Source organism: Geotrypetes seraphini, chromosome 1 (assembly GCF_902459505.1).
Source record: "Geotrypetes seraphini chromosome 1, aGeoSer1.1, whole genome shotgun sequence".
NCBI classification, from domain to species: domain Eukaryota; kingdom Metazoa; phylum Chordata; class Amphibia; order Gymnophiona; family Dermophiidae; genus Geotrypetes; species Geotrypetes seraphini.
In genome coordinates this window covers 64,484,960-64,504,717 of record NC_047084.1, presented here as the reverse complement: position 1 = coordinate 64,504,717, position 19,758 = coordinate 64,484,960, and the positions used below count along the sequence as shown (strand labels likewise).

Here is a 19,758-nt window from a genome sequence, read left to right as displayed (position 1 = left end):
GGTTTGAATGCACTGAGTGGGGTACTGTAACTAGAGTGCCAAAATGAAGATTGGAACATAAGGAGCGGGGCAGATGGAGCGCCAGACTGAGGTTTGGAATACTCATTGGTTGAATAGTGGATTCCACCCCCAAAAATTACAGAAGGCTGTTGGGGGTGGCAGGAAACAGAGGGCTATAAGCAAGTAAATAATAGCATCAACTCCAGCAGATGCAGGTGAGGATGGAGATTAATTGTGGGGATGGGTTAGATTTCAGTCAGGATGGGCATGGATGAGTGAAATTTCTGCAACTCTCTCATCTGAAAGGGAAGACAGGGACCTCATTATTGGGGGGGGAGGGAGTGCCAAGGGAGAAATCAGAGTATGCTTTAGGAAAGTGTTTCTCAAACCTTTATCCAATGTGACCCCAGTTTTACACTTAAAAATTCAAATGACCACAAGTGATAATGAAAACAAAATATAAGATCCCATTCCCCACTTCTCTTACCCCCTCTCATTCATATCATCTTGCCCCCAAGTTTCCAAAGTATGACAGCAGCTGGAGCAGTGGTAGTAGTAAGTCCCAATAATTAGCACAAGACTACCCGTCAGGACCAGTGAATGTTCGATTCACAAACTACATGGCAACTGCTACTACTGGGCATAGGACATAGTGGACATCAAGAGAGAGGAGCAGCTTTATTTCTGTGATCCCACTTGGGATCCTGATTCACAAACTGGGAACCACTGCCTTAGGGCCTGTTGGTGGAGAAGGAGGATCCTGACAGGGAAGAGAGTTTGAAAAACAAGGTACATCCGAAGTGAGACGGTGGAATAAAGCAATGCTGGATGAAAAGCAGATGGAGAAGATGGGAGATCCAACATTGTAACATAGTAAATGATGGTAAAGACCTGAACGGTCCATTCAGTCTGCCCATTAGTTACATCCATTAAAAATTAACGATAAATTAACTTGACTCTTCTTCAATATTTCTGGAAAATAGACTGTAAAGTCCACCTGGTACTGTCCTAGGTTCCAAATGCTGAACTTGCCTTTCAAGCTCTCTCCAGCCTTTCCAACCATCCTGTTTGCAGGATATCTACCATAAGTCTGGCCAGTAACATCCTCATGTTCCAAGTTAGTGGAGTTCCCATTGATGCCCTACCCAGCCCATTCCACACCAAATCACCACATATGGGACACAGAGCGTGCAAGTCTGTCCAGTATTCGCCTTAGTTCTTTAATTTACATGCTTTGTTTTCTAATTAGAGATCCTTCATGTTTATATCTCACACTTTTTTGAATTCCATCACAGTTTTCCTCTCCACCACTTCCCTCAGGAGGGCATTCTAGTCATCTACCACCCTCTCTATGAAAAATAATTTACTAACATTGCTCCCGAGTCTTCCTACCTGCAACCTCAAATTATGCCCTTTAGTTTTACCATGTTCTCTTCTCTGGAAATATAGATTTGGTTCTATATTAATACCTTTCAAGTATTTAAATGTCTGTATCATATCTCCCCCATCCCTCCTTGTCAGCATAGCTATCGCTAACATTCAGCATTTTCAGTTGGCATTACTTATGTCAGCGAAGGCCTATGGGAAATTATATCAATCTGACTCTGGCATGTGAATGCAGATAGACCCTGAGGGCATGGAGACTGTTTTAAGTAGCCCTGATTGATATGTTTTAAGTAGCCCTGATTGAATCATGACTAGCTAAAAGGTGTTAATGTCTGATTAAGAGGGTGCTTAGGACAATGGGTCCAGGTGCACAGATCAAGAAGATAGGCTGCTTGAATGGGACAAAGAAGCCAGAGACTAATCCCATCTACCATGCCTGCAAGTATCACACCCACTTTAGCAATTAAATTAACCATTGTTTCAAACAGTTTACAAATTCTAAACAGAAAGATACTGGGACATACAATAGTTTCTATATTCAGAATAAGATTCCAAGCTATAAAAGCCTCCTCTCTGCAACACACAAAAAGCTATCTCTCTCTGCCTTTCCCTGGAACTTCACGCTTCCTTCTGGACTCTGTAAGGCAGGGAAATTGCTTTGCTCTCTACTTAATTGTAATGCTTAATTGTTGTAATACCTATGAATACTACTTTTCTGTAAGACTATTTCTATAATATATTCTTTATGCAATCACCTCTGGCTGTGCCTCTTTGATTCTACTTCCTGGTGAATCTTCAGTGAGGGAACTGAACCTGGGACCTGGCGTTTGTAAGGGCGCCTCTCAAGTGACCCCACCAACCATACATTGTGAGGGCCACTAACAAACCTGACATTCCTCTCCTTCGGAGCATACATATTTAGGTCTTCAAGTCTCTTCTCAAACTTCTTTTGGTTCAAACCCCTTATCAATTTTGTCACCTTCTTCTGGACTGCTTCAAGTCTTTTTATATCCTTTGGCCACCAAAAGTTCAACAGGACGCAAAGCCACAGGTACCAAACAGCAAAGAAGACAGTGAGAACGGATAATGAGCACTCCACAAGAGCCAGTAAGATGAAGGAAAAGTCTTGTTCATATCCATCTGGGACGTACAGTAACATGGATCCATGATCAGATAACATCATGTGACTAGAGTCCATTTTAAAATCCTTCAGATGCCATTCTTAACTGAGGTCTGATGAACCGGGAACAGCAGTAAGAGAAATAAGAACCAAGACTGCTAAATTGAGTTAACCATAGTGCTCGTATTTATTTTTTATTTTTTCAGCCTACAGAGGAATGCAACAGTAAATAGCTGCCAAAGAATTACACTGCCACAGTGGAAGATTTTGTAACTCTGTGAAACGCCGACAGCATCGGTTACAGCGCGACAGCATTCTACAACATACTGCATTCCTTTCAACAAACAGCTGATTTATAAGCTTACAACAGATAAGTAATCAAACTGTCAAAAAATTAGGAAGTTGCCGATTTATATATTTATGATCTGTTGAGGTTACCAGAATAACTTTTTGGAAATTGATTGCAATAATCTGGATGGATAGTATGATAGTAAGCACTTTCTGCTGATTTTTGAATGCAAACTAAGAAGAAATTGGTGCATAAAGCACAGTTACTTACCGTAACAGGTGTTATCCAGGGACAGCAGGCAGATATTCTCTACATGTGGGTGACATCACCAACGGAGCCCCCTAGCGGACGTTTTCGCAAGCAGACTTGCTTGAAGACCTTCAAGCTTGCGATTGGACCGCGCATGCGCGAGTGCCCCTTCCGCCCGACCTAGGGCATGCGTCTCCTCAGCGTGGCCTCAGTTCAGATAGCTAGCAAAGAAGCCAACCACGGGGAGGTGGGTGGGTTGCAAGAATATCTGCCTGCTGTCCCTGGATAACACCTGTTACGGTAAGTAACTGTGCTTTATCCCAGGACAAGCAGGCAGCATATTCTCTACATGAGGGAGACCTCCAAGCTAACCAGAATGGGATGGAGGGAGAGTTGGCAATTTAGGAGAACAGATTTTGCAAAATGGACTGGCCAAAATGGCAGTCATGCCTAGAGAAAGCATCCAGACAGTAGTGTGAGGTAAACGTATGAACCGAGAAAAATGGCAGCCTTACAGATTTCCTCAATCAGAGTCAAGCGGAGGAAAGCAACAGACGCCGCCATCGCTCTGACCTTGTGGCCTGTGACTCGACCCGACAGGGAGAGACCAGCCTGAGCGTAACAGAGAGAGATACAAGCAGCCAACCAGTTAGAAATGGTCCACTTAGCAACAGAGCGACTCAAGTGATTAGGATCGAAGGAGATGGGGAGCAGAACAACGAGGAGCGGTGCGCTTCAAGTAGAAGGTCAGCACACACTTACAGTCAAGGGAATGCAGAGCCACTTCTCCAGGGTGATAATAGGGCTTTGGAAAAAACACAAGAAGAACAATGGATTGGTTGATGTGAAACTCAGAAACAACCTTAGGCAAGAACTTACGATGTGTACGGAGAACCACCTTATCATGATGAAAGACAGTGAAAGGTGGGTCCGCCACCAAGGCTGGAAGCTCACTGACCCAATGGGCAGAAGTGAGAGCAATAAGAAACACGACCTTCCAAGTAAGATACTTCAAGTGAGCCCACGCTAGCGGCTCGAACGGGGGTTTCATCAAGCGAGCAAGGACCACGTTAAGATTCCAAACCACAGGAGGAGGTTTAAGGGGCGGAAGACCGTGGAAAAGGCCTTTCATGAAGCGGGAAACCACAGGATGAACAGAGATAGGTTTCCCATCAACCGGCTGGTGAAAAGCAGCAATGGCACTAAGGTGGACTCGAACCGAAGAGGACTTGAATCCAACGCTAGACAAGTGTAACATATAATCCAGGACAGCAGATAAGAAGGCAGAACATGGCTCCTGCTGCCGAGTAGCACACCAGGAAGAAAAGCGCGTCCACTTCTGATGATAACATTGGCGAGTGGACTCCTTCCGAGACGCCTCCAGGACGTCCAGCACAGGCTGGGAGAACTGGAACAAGGGCATTAAGTCTCGAGGAATCAAGCCGTTAAGTGCAGAGGATGTAGGTTGGGATGAAGAAGAGAACCTCGACTCTGCGTAAGCAGAGAAGGAAAAACAGACAGAAGACGAGGCTCCCTGGAACTGAGTTGCAATAGAAGGGAGAAACTCTACAACAATACACTCAAAAGAGCTAGGAAAAATTTCTATGGTGACAAGATCTCCAGTTCAAAAAACCAGAACAGTATGCTGTTCAATATCTGGCGCTCCTTAACTCCCATCACCAACCCTTCCATACTTCCCTCCTCCCCATCAGTGGACCTACTAGCAAACTTTTTCAATGAAAAGGTCACCGCCTTGAGAAGCTCCTTCCCTCCCGTAGTCTCCTACAATCCTCTGGTGCCCGCCTCCCCCGATCCTACTACAAAGGTCCTCACCCCCGTCCCAGTCAACAGATCCTGGTCTACCTTTAAACAAGTATCCGATTCGCAGGTCCTCAAACTCTGCCTGAAACTGAAATCCTGTAACTGCACCTTGGATCCATTCCCATCCTATCTATTTGAGAAAATACCCACACAGGCCATCTCTTCTCTCACCATACTCATAAATTCTGCCCTATCATCGGGCCTCTTCTCCCCTGAAATGGGATGCATTGCACTGACCCCCCTACTGAAGAAAGCTGACCTAGACCCCTCCTCCCCATCCAATTATCGCCCAATAGCAAACATTCCGCTCCTAACCAAATTGCTAGAGTCCATCGTCTCCTCCCAACTCTCAGCCTACCTGGAAAGATTCTCTGTCCTCCTACCCTATCAATACGGCTTCAGACCCAACTTCAGTACCGAAACCCTCCTGGCCTCCCTAATCTCGAAGATCCAACAACTTCACTCTCACAAAAAATTTGCCGTCCTCCTTCAATTCGACCTCTCTGCTGCCTTTGACGTTGTCCACCATGACATTCTAATCTTCCTACTCTCCGAGATAGGCATTAGTTCTACAGTCCTTGACTGGTTCTCGAACTTCTTACGCTCTCGCTCTTACACCGTCACCAAACATGGTTCCTCTTCCTCCCCATGGAAACCGACTTGTGGAGTCCCACAAGGCTCCCCCCTATCTCCCATCCTCTTCAACATTTATATGTCCTCCCTGAATCTTCTCCACCTATCCCCCCTAGAAACACTCTACACTTATGCCGACGATATCCTGGTCCTCATCGAGACCGACGCGAACCTCACCAATCTCGTAGCTAACATTTCTTCTTGCATAACCAAACTTCAATCCTGGGCTCACACTGTACAAATGAAATTGAACGAGTCCAAAACTAAACTACTCTGGCTCGGCCCTAAACTTGATCAATTACCCACTTCCATCCCACTGCTCACAGGCTCCTCTCTACAGCTGGAATTCTCTAGCAAAGTTCTGGGCATCACCATAGATTCATCATTATCCTTCAACGACCACCTCAACTCCCTGATAAAAAAATGCTTTTGCAGCCTTCACATGCTGAGGAAAGTGAGATCCTGCTTCCACCAAAAACACTTTGCCGTCCTCGTACAATCCATTATCCTCTCCAGATTGGATTATTGCAATTCCATTTACCTAAGCTTAACAAAGAAAAGCCTCCACAGACTCCAACTAATCCAGAACACCGCGGCCAAACTTATCTTCTCAAAAAGTAAATTTGACCATGTCACACCGCTCCTATCCAAACTCCACTGGCTTCCCGTTATTTCCAGGGTCTACTTTAAATGTGCCTGCCTAACCTTCAAGATCCTCCACGGTATCCTTCCTCCTTTCATCCCTCTATCCTGGAATTCCTCAAATTCAACCTCCACTAGATCCACTCAAAAATTAAAACTATCCTACCCCTCCTTAAAAGGCATCTCCCTTGTTGGTAAACTTGGCTCTTCCCTCCCTTTCAGAATCACTCAGCTCTGGAACAGTCTCCCCTCCCCTCTCCGCAATTTGAGCCCCCTTCTACCATTCCGCAAGCATCTGAAGACCTGGCTCTTCTCCAGAACGTAACCCCGTCCCGCTCCGGGCACTCTCACACCAACCTCTCTTCTCTCATACTTATTTAATTCCACTGGATTTCCGTTCCTTCCCTAACCATGTAAACCGTGTCGAGCTCCATCTGCGGAGATGATGCGGTATATAAACCCAAGATTTAGATTAGATTAGATTAGATTAACCACGGCTGTCGGGGCCACCAAGGAGCTATCAGAATCATCATGGCACTCGTTGGCTTGAGCTTGACGAGAGTCTTCAGAATCAGAGGGAATGAAGGAAACGCATACAGAAACAGGTTTGTCCAATCCAGCAGAAAAGCATCTGCCTCGAGCCTGAGAGGGGTGTAAACCCTGGAGCAGAAGCAGGGCAACTTGTGATTGAGGGGAGATGCGAACAGATCAACGTCCGGAGTCCCCCAACGAGCAAACACCTGACGCAGGGTCAAGGAATGGATGGACCACTCGTGAGGCTGCAGAAGATGACTCAACTTATCCGCCAGACAATTGTGCTGGCCCTCAATGTAGACCGCTCGAAGGAATATGTTGCGGCGGATGGTCCAATCCCAGAGCCTCATCGCCTCTTGGCACAGGGACAGGGACCCCGTGCCCCCTTGTTTGTTGATTTAATACATGGCGACCTGGTTGTCCGTGCGGACCAGCACCACTCAGTCGCGAAGCAGGTGACAAAAAGCTTTCAGGGCGAGGAAAATCGCTCGAAGTTCCAGCAGATTGATGTGACAAAGGCGGTTGGCACTAGACCAAAGACCCTGAGTGCGAAGACCGTCCAGATGAGATCCCCAAGCATAGGCCGACGAGTCCTGAGGAGTAGTGGCTCGTGGCCAGCAGGGGGTGATGTGTATGGGACGGTAATGGAATGGATGTTAGAACATAAGTGCAGTATTTTTGTGGAGTTTTTCTACAAAAGCGCCTGTTTTTCGTATGATTCTGGTTAATTCTAGTTAGATACAAACATCTGTGTCAGTTAGGGACACGCCCAATAGAATCGTACAACAAAAGGGTGAATAAAAATCTAAATATGAAGCCAAGGCCAGAAAAACACACTAAAGATGAATATAAGGGAAAGAATAGTGTTCTTTTATGTACTTTGCTGTTGTGCCAGATCATAAAAGAAACCAGAGGACGGAATCCATTTTGTGGTCAGTTTATCCAGGTCTTTGTTCTCAGCATCGTGGTGTTAATTAATACCACATGTGCTGTAGACTGGCTAGGAAGATAACGTGTCCTAAACTAAGATATAAAATGCATTAAGTATGAATGGCCGAGTTATGAATGAATGGGGGCCCCTGGAGTGATTTGTGTGACTGTATTAAACAAAAGAATGTGTGTTGAAAAAACATATTTATATATCTTTGCAACCTAAAGAAATCCTAAAGCAACATCTGGGAGTAATTAAGTCAAAGACTCCTGCTCTTTGTGTGTGAGACTGTCAGCTTAAGAGGAGAGGGGGAGACCAGCCCCTCCTCCTCCAGGCTAAGGCTATGTAATTTGAACCTGTCAAACCGACTGGAAAAAAATCAACAAACAATACAAAAATCTACTAAGGGATAAGAGGAAAAGCTACTATACTAATCTCATAGGCACGGAAACCCAAGATTCCAAAAAAATATTCCAAATCCTGAAAGAATTAACAGACACCAAACCATACACAACCACCACGAACACCCCTCCACCATCACCCACCCTCTTAGCAGAACACTTCAAGAACAAAATTACCAACACCAGAGCCACTCTCATCCTTAACCCATCCCATCAAAACCCAATCACAATCCACCCTTCAGGAAAAGAGGCAACTGCAGCAGACAGAATTTGGACTCAATTCCCCAACATACAATGGTCAGAATTCAACAAATTCTACAAAAAATACAGCCATGCCTCCTGTGACCTCAACCATTGCCCCTCATATCTCCTTACCACCTCTAGTGTAAAATTCCGCACCATAATTCTACAATGGATTCAATTCACGCTCACAGAAGGCACATTCCCTGCTGACCTCAGCAAAATCGTCATCACCCCAATCCAAAAAGACCCAAAAGCACCACAAAACCACCCATCTAACTTTAGACCTATAGCCTCAATTCCGCTATATGTCAAAATTATAGAAGGCCTAGTAGCCAAACTCCTCACCAATTACATAGATGACCACAACCTACTCCACCCCATGCAATCAGGCTTCAGAACAAACTTCAGTACAGAGACACTACTAGGCTCCCTTATGGATACCGTCAGACAACACCTTAGTACAGGGAAAAAAATGCTTCTCATACAACTGGACCTAACTGCAGCATTCGACTTAGTGGATCACAACATCCTTCTACAGATCTTAGACGCAATAGGCATCTCAGATAAAGTATACTCTTGGTTTGAAGGATTCCTAAAACTCAGAACCTACAGTGTAAAATCAAACAAAGAAAAGTCAGAATCCTGGTCAAACCCCTGCGGCGTACCACAAGGATCCCCACTATCCCCTACCCTCTTCAATCTCTACACTGCTTCTCTAGGAACGCATCTGGACAATCTGGGCATAACCACCTATAGTTATGCTGATGACATCACCATCCTTATCCCATACGATCATTCTAAACCTACCATGACAGACAAACTTCACCAAACACTTGAAACAGTCACAACCTGGATGAAAAATCACAAACTTAAACTCAACCAAGACAAAACCAAATTCATCCTTCTCGAAAATGACAAGATCCAAACCACAACCAACTTAGATATATACGCAAGCAAATATCCCATCCAAACCACCATAAAACTACTTGGCATGACCATAGACAGATGCTGCACTATGCAACCGCAAATAAATAAAATAATTCAGAAATCATTCGCAATCATGAGAAATCTGAGACAAGTCCGAAAATTCTTTGAAAGAACACAATTCCAACTTATAGTACAATCCCCAATACTAGGTATATTGGACTACTGCAACATCCTCTTCCTTCCTTGCCCTGCAACTACGATTAGACAACTCCAAACAATCCAAAATACAGCTTTGAGACTCATCTACTCATTGAAAAAACATGACCACATCACTGAAGCCTTCATCAACTCACATTGGCTTCCAATCCAAGAAAGAATCTAATTCAAATTCTACTGCATATTATTTAAAACCCTACACGGAGACAGCCCATCATACTTGAACAATCGCCTCATCCAAGCACCCACTACCAGACACAGAAAAACGCACTCCCCATTCATACCCCCCCCCAATCAAGGAAGTAAAAAGAACAAAACTACACGACGGCCTCCTAGCCACTCAAGCCGCAAGGCTGGACAACCAGATCTCCAACCTTCTGATGACCACCCCAGACTATAGGACGTTCAGAAAAGAAATAAAAACCACACTTTTCAAGAAATTCCTGAAGCAGCAATAACATCACGACCTCTTAGTAACTCTAAAACTGACATTTGATCTACCCATTACTGCACTAATAATAACAAAAGAACCTCCACTATGACCACCTATTAACTCTTTTACAAACCACCTCACCCTCAACAACCCGCTAAATGTTTATAAGATCTACAACTTACCTCTCTAGCTAATCATTGTAACTCTGTTTTTTTAAATTAACCTTTTGTAATCCGCCTTGAACCGCAAGGTAATGGCGGAATAGAAATCCCTAATGTAATGTAATGTAATTTAGGGAGAGGTTGAGAACTTCTCAGCACCCTGTTAATAATTGTAGATTCTCTTGAATATGTTATAATGTTATAATGTTAATTCAGAAATCAAAAGTAATTTTCTAAAACTGTCTAACTTTGAAACATGGAGGAATTTTTCCTTGTCTAACTTTTAAGACCGCCCATGTTATTTTATTGGTTGTTATACTGATGATGTCACAATAAGCCAAAAGTATATAACAGAATGACCGGAGGTATTAAGATGAGCTCGTTATGAGAAGGCCAGCATTTGGCAACTATAACGATCTCCCATTAGCGCAACTGTTAAGCAATTATGCTTAATTCTTTTGATATCATAATGGAAAATTAGAAACAATAATTCAATAAATCTTAATTATAATTTTGAAAACCTTGCGCTGGTGTCATTTTGCATGTGTTATTATTTTCAAACCTAAGCTTTCAAAGAGGCGTCGATGTCCCTTGCTCAGTCCGTCATGAGGACCTTCTGCGGAGGAGCATGAAACAGAAAACCTCTGGAAAGATTGGAAGAGGGCATCCACCAACGGAGAGACTTCTTCAACAAAGGAGTCACGACAATGAGTTGAGAGACAGGATCTCGATCCTGGTTCCACTGGGACGCCAGAATCCATTGAGGAATACGGAGGTGAAGTCTGGCAAAGGAGTCACGTGAACCGTGGAGGCCATGTGACCCAGTAGGACCATCAGGAGCCGAGCCGGGGCCGAGGACAGATGGGCCACCCTCCGGCATAAAACGAACAAGGGCCTCCTGATGAGGCCGAGGCAAGAAAGAGCGGAAATGGACCGTGTCCAGGATTGCTCCAATGAACTCTAGAGACTGGGACGGACAGAGGTGAGACTTGGGGAAGTTCACCTCGAAGCTGAGACTCTGAAGGAGCAAGATGGTTTGATTTGTCGCTCGCAGAACTTTGTGGCGAGAGGACGCTTTGATCAACCAGTCGTCGAGGTAGGGAAACACCTGCAGGCCGCGGAGACACAGGGCCGCAGCTACCACCACTAGACATTTCGTGAAAACCCTTGGAGAGGCCGCCAGGCCGAAGGGAAGAACACAATACTGGAGATGAAGATCCCCCACCCGGAATCTCAGATACCGACGAGAGGCCGGGTGTATTGGAATATGTGTGTACGCCTCTTTGAGGTCCAGTGAGCAAGTCATTCCCCCTCGTCCAAGAGGAGGTACAACGTAGGAAGGGTAAGCATTCTGAACTGTTCCCTGACCAGAAACTTGTTCAGAGCACGGAGATCCAGGATCGGACGCAGATCCCCCATCTTCTTGGGTACCAGAAAGTACCGGGAATAAAATCCTGTATTCCACTGGTCCGGAGTAACCTCCTCGAACGCCCGAAGGAGAAGAAGGGCCCGAGCTTCCCGCAGAAGGAGAGGCAGCTGAGACCGGGCAGAAGGAAACTCTTTCGAAGGAAAGTCTGGGGGTACGTGACTGAAGTGAAGGGAGTACCCCTCACGGATGATGGAAAGCACCCAACTGTCGGTGGTAAGACTTTCCCACTGGGTATAGAAATGATGGAGACGGCCCCCGATGGGGAGAGGAGAAGTCTCCAGGAGGAAGGGAACCCGAAGGCTCAGACCGGAATTGTCAAAAAGACGGCCCAGGCTTCGCCGGAGCCAGCGGCTGGGCCTTAGCTTGACGCTGCTGCTGTTGCTGTGGTCTCTTCGAAGAAGGCCGCGAGAATTAACCTTGGAACACAGGGCATTAACCTTGGAACACAGGGCGAGGAGACCACAATAGTGAAATGTCTTCCAGGATCCTCAGCTACCAGGAATTCCAGGCAAATACTGACTATAATTAAGGAAGAAACTAAGGATTTTAACACTGATGTTGTTATCCATCTGGGAACAAATGACCTGGCCAACAACTACACACTTGCAGCACAGAAAGCTTTTCGGGAGCTTGGTGAGGGCTTGAAACCTTTTGTAAAGACTTTAGCTTTTTCTGAAATACTGCCTGCATATGGAAAGGGAGAGCAAAGAGTGAAAAACACAGAGGACTTTAATAGATGGATCAAAGCCTGGTGTCATCAAGAAGGCTTCAGGTACATAGGAGGCTGGGGAAATACATGGAAGGACAAGAAAGCAATGTTACTTACCGTAACAGTTGTTATCCAGGGACAGCAGGCAGCTATTCTCACTAGTGGGTGACGTCATCCAACAGAGCCCCGATACGGACATCTCAAAAGCATACTTGCTTGTAGAAACTTTTAGAAGCTTCAACGAGCATCCAACTTCCCCGGAACCGCCGGGATGGAGTACGGGGTCTCGAAGCACCTCATGAAAGTCTGGTCCAGAAGCTTGTGTAGAGGCAGCGCAGAGACTCGGCAGGAGGTTGAGGAAGATGCATCGTCTCCAGATACTCCTTCGAGAATTTGGAACCCGAATCCAGGGTGATATCCAGATCCACCGCCATCTGCCTCAGGAAGGACGAGAATGACAACTGGTCCGCCAGAGCCGGGCCTCGAGGCAGGCTCGAAGACGATGAGGCGGCCTGGTCCGCCGATGCCGAGGACCGGCACGGAGAGAACGAACCCCCGCAGTCTTCAAGTTCCGGCATGGGAGGAGGGGGCGAGTATTCAGGAGAAAACTCGTTGCTTCCGACGAGGCGAGGTGTGTCTCGATGAATGCCTCGATCGACAACCGGAGCTGTGTCGAGAAGCAGGCCTCGAGCGACGAGGCGAGCGACGCCCAGACGAGGCAGCCATCGAGTAGATGGGACTGGAAGCCGTGGATCGAAGCATCAGAGGCTGAGGTGAGGCCCCCCGAGGCGCTCCCCAAGGTTCGAGGCCGGTATCGCCGAGGAAGGGTCCAGACCAAGCAAGCCATGAATCGAGGGTATCGGCTCCAAAAGGTGGCATGGGCAAAGACTCTGCTCCTTGCGAGACATGCCCCGAAGCCAGACCAGACACTCGCCGAGACTCTGCTCCCAGCAGTGAGAGTGTGCGCCGAGGAGGCACCGGAGGCGGCTCAACCTCGCAGGGAGGCTTCCGCATGCCCAGGCTGGATCTGGGAGAGAAGCGTCGGCCCAATTTTGGTAAAGAGCTCAACAAATCGCTTCTCCATCAAGGCATGAAACGACGCCGGCAAAAAGGGATCCACATCAGAAATGGGACCTCCTGCACGGACGTCGGTCAGTCAGTCGCCAGGGGGCTTGGATCTGGAGGCCTTGGGCACCTTAAGCACCACTGGAAGGATAGGAGGCTGCGCTATTTGACCTGAAGAGACATCGGAAGGCACCGCAGCCTGCGTCGAGGTCGAAGCCGGCACGAACGAGGCAGGCTTGAGCAGAGTCGAGGCCGAAGATGTAGAATCGGAAGTCGAAGGCGTGGAGCTCTGGGAAGAGGGCAGTAGCGGGGATGCCTCCATGCCAAACAGCGACTCCCACAAAATACAGCGACACTTAAACGCACATGCTGTGAACATGGAGCAAGGCCGGCACGATTTCGGAAGGTGTGGAGGCCTGAGACACTGAAGACAGCGTCGATGCGGGTCCGTCAACGAAATCGCGCGCTAGCACTTGAGACACTTTTTAAAACCGGTAACAGGCCGGGACATAGGCCGAAAAAGCTCCGCCGCAAGGTCGAAGTCGCGGAGCCACGGCCACGCGACCTGCCCGGTCGAACGAAATTTTTTTTTTTTTTTTTTTAAATAAAACAACAAAACGTAACGTGAGCCAACAGGAATGAGCACAAAAAACCCAAACCCGTGGGCACAGAAGGCACAAAAAAGGAACTTCACGCAGAGAGTTTCAAAGGCAAACTTCTCAGCTCCGCGGAAGAGAAAGAACTGAGGAGACACGCCCGGTGCATCGGGCGAGAAGGCACTCGTGCATGCGCGGTGTGGGCAACTCGAAACTTCTAAAAGTTTCTACAAGCAAGTATGCTTGTGAGATGTCCGCATCGGGGCTCCGTTGGATGACGTCACCCACTAGTGAGAATACCTGCCTCCTTGTCCTGGGATAAGCTATATTGCACTGATGGGCTACATATTACTACAGCAGGAAAAAGAAACCTTGCAGAGAAATTTAGACAATATTTTTCTAGGCATTTAAACTAGAAGGTGGGGGTGGTGTATGTACGAAGGACAATTATAGAGACCACCTCCGGCAAAAGAAAAGATGTGATAGTAGTAAAGACTGCAACATAAGCAATATCAGCAACTCATTTCTTAGTATTGCAACGGAAAGTGAAACGAAACAAAAATCCATACAAAAAAGGAGATTATCGCTGAAAAATAGCTGGAAAGCGATGACCACAAATGCTCACAGTCTAAGCAACAAAGTTCATGATCTGCAAGCCCTGATGTTACAGGCAGATCTAGATATTGTCGCTATCACAAAGACATAGTTCAGTGAATCACATGGATGGGATGCAAACATACCGGGATATAATCTTTTTAGGAAGGACAGAGATGGTCATAAAGGTGGAGGAGTAGCTCTCTATGTAAAAATCAATATCCAAGCGACCGAAATGCAAGGGACCTGGGGAGAGGAAGAAGCGATATGGATCGCTCTGAAAAGAGAAGATGGAACTTCTATCTACGTGGGTGTAGTCTACAGACCTCCGACTCAATCGTAGCAAATTGATAAGGATCTGATTGTGGATATCCAAAAGTTTGGAAGGAAAGAGGAGGTTCTGCTGTTGGGAGATTTCGACCTGTCGGATGCGGACTGGAATGTTCCGTCTGCGGAATCGGAAAGAAGTATGGAGATAGTGGATGCCTTTCAAGAGGCTCTGCTCAGACAAATGTTGACGGAACCCACAAGGGAAAAAGCGAAATTGGATCTGGTCCTCACAAATGGAGAGAGTATCTCTAATGTTCGAGTGGGTGCTCACCTGGGAAGTAGCAATCATCAAACGGTTTGGTTTGATATAACAGCTAAAGTGGAGAACGGCCGCACTATACTAGATAAAGTAGATACTAGGATAAAGTCCTAGATTTCAAACTTTAATGCAATGGGAAAGTACCTGAAGAAAGAAAGAGCTGTTAGGATGGGAGGACATAAGAGAAGTGGAAAGACAGTGGTCTAAGCTGAAAGGAGCGATAAAAATGGCTACGGACCTTTATGTGAAGAAAATCAATAAAAACAAGAGAAAAAGGAAGCCGATATGGTTCTCCAACCTAGTGGCTGAGAAAATAAAGGCGAAAGAGTTGGCGTTCATGAAATATAAAAAAAACCAAGAAGAGGAGAGCAGAAAGGACTACAGGGTGAAACTGAAAGAAGACAAGAGAGAGATACGTTTGGCGAAGGCACAGGCGGAAGAACAAATGGCTAAAAATGTAAAAAAGGGAGATAAAAATTTTTTCAGATATATTAGTGAAAGGAGGAAGATGTAAAATGGAATTGCTAGGCTAAAAGATGCTGGGAACCAATATGTGGAGAGTGATGAGGAGAAAGCAAATGTGCTTAACAAATACTTCTGTTCTGTGTTCACGGAAGAAAATCCTGGAGAAGGACCGAGATTGTCTAGCAAAGTTACACGAGAAAATGGAGTAGATTCTGCGCCGTACACAGAGGAGGGTGTTTATGAGCAACTTGAAAAACTGAAGGTGAACAAAGCGATGGGAACAGAAAAACCACAGAAAAAACCCACTACACAAGTATGTTAAGAGCTTGGTTGGGACACAGGAAAAAATATCCTCACTGCTCCACAAATAGCCAAAAGACTAACCTGGTCCCACTGCAATGGCAGAGGGTTGGAAATGCATACTTGCATATATAGCTACTTTCACAGTCTTCTCCACACTGAGGATCTGTCAGTGGCATCACCCATTAGTGAGAATGTTCTCATCCTGCTTATCCTCAGACAATAAATACACACATTGAAATGTATCATTTTCTTTTTCCATGCTTAGAAATATGAAATCTTATGGTTAATTCAGGATAATTACCTTGCTATTAAATAATCTACTTTCAGCATTAGCACCTTCTGCAGAATACTGGAGTCACGCATAAGATATCGAAGAGCTCGAAGACCTGCTGCTCGCACCTCTTTTGCTTCATTTAATAAAGCTAATCGCAAACTGAACAAGAAAATAAATTAAATTGACTTATAAAGTACAATGAAGGCAAACCATATGTCCTAGTTTATTGTTTAGATTGTCTTTTCATACTGGACCTTGTATTTCTAAATGAGCTCTGTCTGACATACACTATCTTTATTATGGTCAATTATGAAAGATTATGTTCTTACCTCGATAATCTTGTTCCTGTTAATATATACAGGAGTTCGTACTATAGCTGTTGATTCCCACGCTATATCTGTAGAAGGGTGTCTCTACGATCCTGAACTCCTCCTCTTCTGCAGTGGAGAACAGCTCCTTTTTCAGTAGGTACCAAAGCAATCGAACTCCACTGAAAGAGAAGGAGGGGCACAGGGAGCTTCCCCGGCAACAAACATATTCTGCTCTAGTCTGAAACTCAGGCAATAGAACAATGATCAATAAACAATTTAACATTCTGAGCTACTGGGAGGATGGGATAGAAATCAAAATAAATAAATAAATCATGCACATGAGTAACTAGGAACCAACCTGCTAAGTGCAACTAGTAGGGGCTAGAGACCCTCCCCTCCAGAGGGAAAGGGAAAAGTGAGTCCCCTGTTCCTGCAGTGAAATCCCAGCTGAATCTTAGATATAGTATAAGAGGTCCCGAGACAGACACTGGCAATGTCCGAGGCAGAAATCAGATGAATCAAAAGTCCGGGCAGGGTAGGCTGTTCGGACTCCTTTGTATAGTAATAGTAACAGAAACAAGATTATCGAGGTAAGAATCTAATCTTTCATTCTGTTACATATATACAGGAGTCTGTATTATACCTGGCTTATCGAATATAGCCCCCCTCTCTTCTGATAAAAGTATTGAAGCTTTACTTTAATTGTAGTATAGTTGCGGTATGCCGAGTGGCCTAGATGAATACTTTTATTCACAGGAGGGGGGTGCTAAGAGAAAAACAAATAACCAATGCTTGACTAGAAATATATCAAGGATAGCCTTGCTAGAATTAATGTGATATGTAGAATCAGATGCTTAATTTTCTGAGTGAGAGAGATGACTCAGTCTAAAAATGCAATAACATAATTTATGCACTTTATCCCAATAAATGCTTTAAAATACTTAAAAGAAGATTAAAATTTTACCACCCCCACCTCCCCTTTTACTAAACCGCAATAGCGGTTACCACAGGGAGCTGCGTTCAATGCTCTGCACTGCTCCCAACACTCAGAGTTCCTATGAGCATGGGGAGCAGCACAGAACATTCAGCATGGCTCCTTGTGCTAATAACCGCTATTGCAGTTTAGTAAAAGGGAGGGGGAGGTTAGTTAGATAATAAAGTGCAAATTTCAATTTAAAAAAAAATGTGCTACTCTATCCTAAACTGGATCCAGTAACTAAATTACTGTCTGAATCACTATTACTTACTACAGAGCTACAAGTTCCAAGAAAACTTTCAGTTAAGTACCGTATTTTTCGCTCCATAAGCACTTTTTTTCCACCCAAAAGTGGGTGGAAATATCAGTGCATCTTATGCAGAAAAACAGCGAAGATACCCTACCCCTACTTCGTCGTATGTTTTCAAATGCCCGCACCCAATATGGCTCTCCCTAGTGTCGGTGAGCGCCCGGCTGTCTTCTTCGGCTTCCCCCTCAGTGTCCTCCAGATTCCCCTTTTTATATCTACCGGTAATTACAGCTATCCAGATCAAGCGACCCGCCGGGGCCTTCGCAATGGGCAGGGCCTTACCTCCAAGCTGCTTCCCACACCCAGTGATCAAGGTCGTCTTCCGCGCTGAGCTAATTATGGCAGCCTACAGAGCAAACCAAGCAGTGTGCCGTTGACCTCCGAAACATGTTCCCTCTGTCGCGGTCCCACCCCTGACATTGTAAAGCAGCCAAGAACATTTGAAGAGATCAAAAACAAGAGAGAGAGAGAGGGGTATGGGGACACTTCCCAACCAATATGTCTAATCTGCTCATGTTAATAAATGCAAAACCGCAACAATTAAATTGAACCAGGTTAATAAACATTAACAGGAATGACAAAAAAGCAGTTACTTACCGTAACAGGTGTTATCCAAGGACAGCAGGCAGCTATTCTCAACATGTGGGTGACGTCATCCACGGAGCCCAGATGCGGACAGCTTCGCAAGCAGACTTGCTTGAAGAACTTTAGAAAGTTCGTGACTGCTGCACCACGCATGCGCGAGTGCCTTCCCACCCGACGCAGAGCGCGTCTCCTCAGTTCAGATAGCTAGCAGAGAAGCCAACCAGGAGAGCTGGGTGTGTTTGAGAATAGCTGCCTGCTGTCCCTGGATAACACCTGTTACGGTAAGTAACTGTGCTTTATCCCAAGACAAGCAGACAGCCTATTCTCAACATGCGGGTGACCTCCAAGCTAACCAAAATGGGATGGTGGGAGTATTGCCAATTCAGGAGAATAAATTTTGTAACAATGCCTGGCCGAAATGGCCATCCCGTATGGAAAAAGCAACCAGACAATAATGAGAGGTGAAGTTATGAACCGAAGACCAAGTGGCAGCTTTACAGATTTCCTCAACAGGAGTAGATCTAAGGAAAGCTACTGATGCCGCCATGGCTCTGACTTTATGGGCTGTGACTCGACTCTGTAGATGCAGTCCAGCCCGAGTATAGCAGAAAGAGATACAAGTAGCTAACCAGTTGGATATGGTGCACTTGAAAATTGGATGTCCCAACTTGTTTGGATCAAATGAGACAAAAAGTTGAGGTGCAGATCTGTGTGGCTTAGTCCTTTGCAAGTAGAAAGTCAAAGCACGCTTACAGTCCAGAATATGAACAGCTGTTTCTCCAGGATGAGAATGAGGCTTTGGGGCAGGATTCCAAGATGGCGGCAGCTTACCCTTGGCATCTCCGATTTCGATCTGCAGGAGCGCTTGTGAATTTTGCTTCAGCTGTCCCAAGTATGCCACATTCAAAGAGGAAGGGAGAAGTTCGAGCCGATCCTCCTGCGGCAAGAACTTCCACTCCCTCACAGCGCTCCATGCTGGAGTTTGTCGGGACAGGTTCCCCTTTCATCGGGGTAGAGTCTGGCGGTTCCCCGGCTGGAAGAGAGGCTGGGGCTTCAGACTGGGAGGTTTCTCTTTCCCCTCCGATGTCAGTTCCACCGCCGTTCCCAGTGCCTAACCCGGATGTGACTCCCAACTTGATATTCTCGAGGGAGACCCCGGGAGCAGGACTGTAGCCGCGCGGAAACAGCTGGAAGCAGGAGAAACGACGGAGATTTCTCCCCAACTAAAGAAATCTGAGGCAGTGTCACTGGAGAGCATATGGAAGGCTCTCATGAAGATCAACACAACAGTTTCCAGCTCTTCTAAAGAAATAGCAGCACTCGTGAGTACTGTTAATGCCTTGGGAGAGAAACTACAAGGTACTATAGACCAATTTAATATGGAAGTATCTCAGGTTAAGACTAAGGTTACTGATTTACAAACTCTATCTTCAGAACTGATCAAAGATAAAATTAATTTGAATAAGAAAATAGAACAATTGGAAAATTATAAGATTAAATGTGCAAATTCTCAACTTTCCTCATTCAATTGGAGTGTCACCTATAGAAATGCTAAGAAAATACCTT

The 19,758-nt window shown here is 45.6% G+C and overlaps 1 protein-coding gene across 5 annotated transcripts in view; it reads right to left on the bottom strand.

Annotated features, from left to right (window-relative positions):
- Positions 1-19,758, bottom strand: part of RICTOR (RPTOR independent companion of MTOR complex 2) — a 607,299-nt gene that overhangs the window by 516,770 nt on the left and 70,771 nt on the right. For 4 of the 5 annotated variants that reach the window (XM_033932568.1, XM_033932543.1, XM_033932533.1 and 1 more), the window contains exon 5: positions 16,038-16,169. The exons of the other annotated variant lie outside the window; for it this stretch is intronic. In XM_033932568.1, the coding sequence (XP_033788459.1) occupies positions 16,038-16,169 (132 nt within the window). The remainder of the gene's footprint in view (positions 1-16,037; positions 16,170-19,758) is intronic. 5 annotated transcript variants of the gene reach the window in all.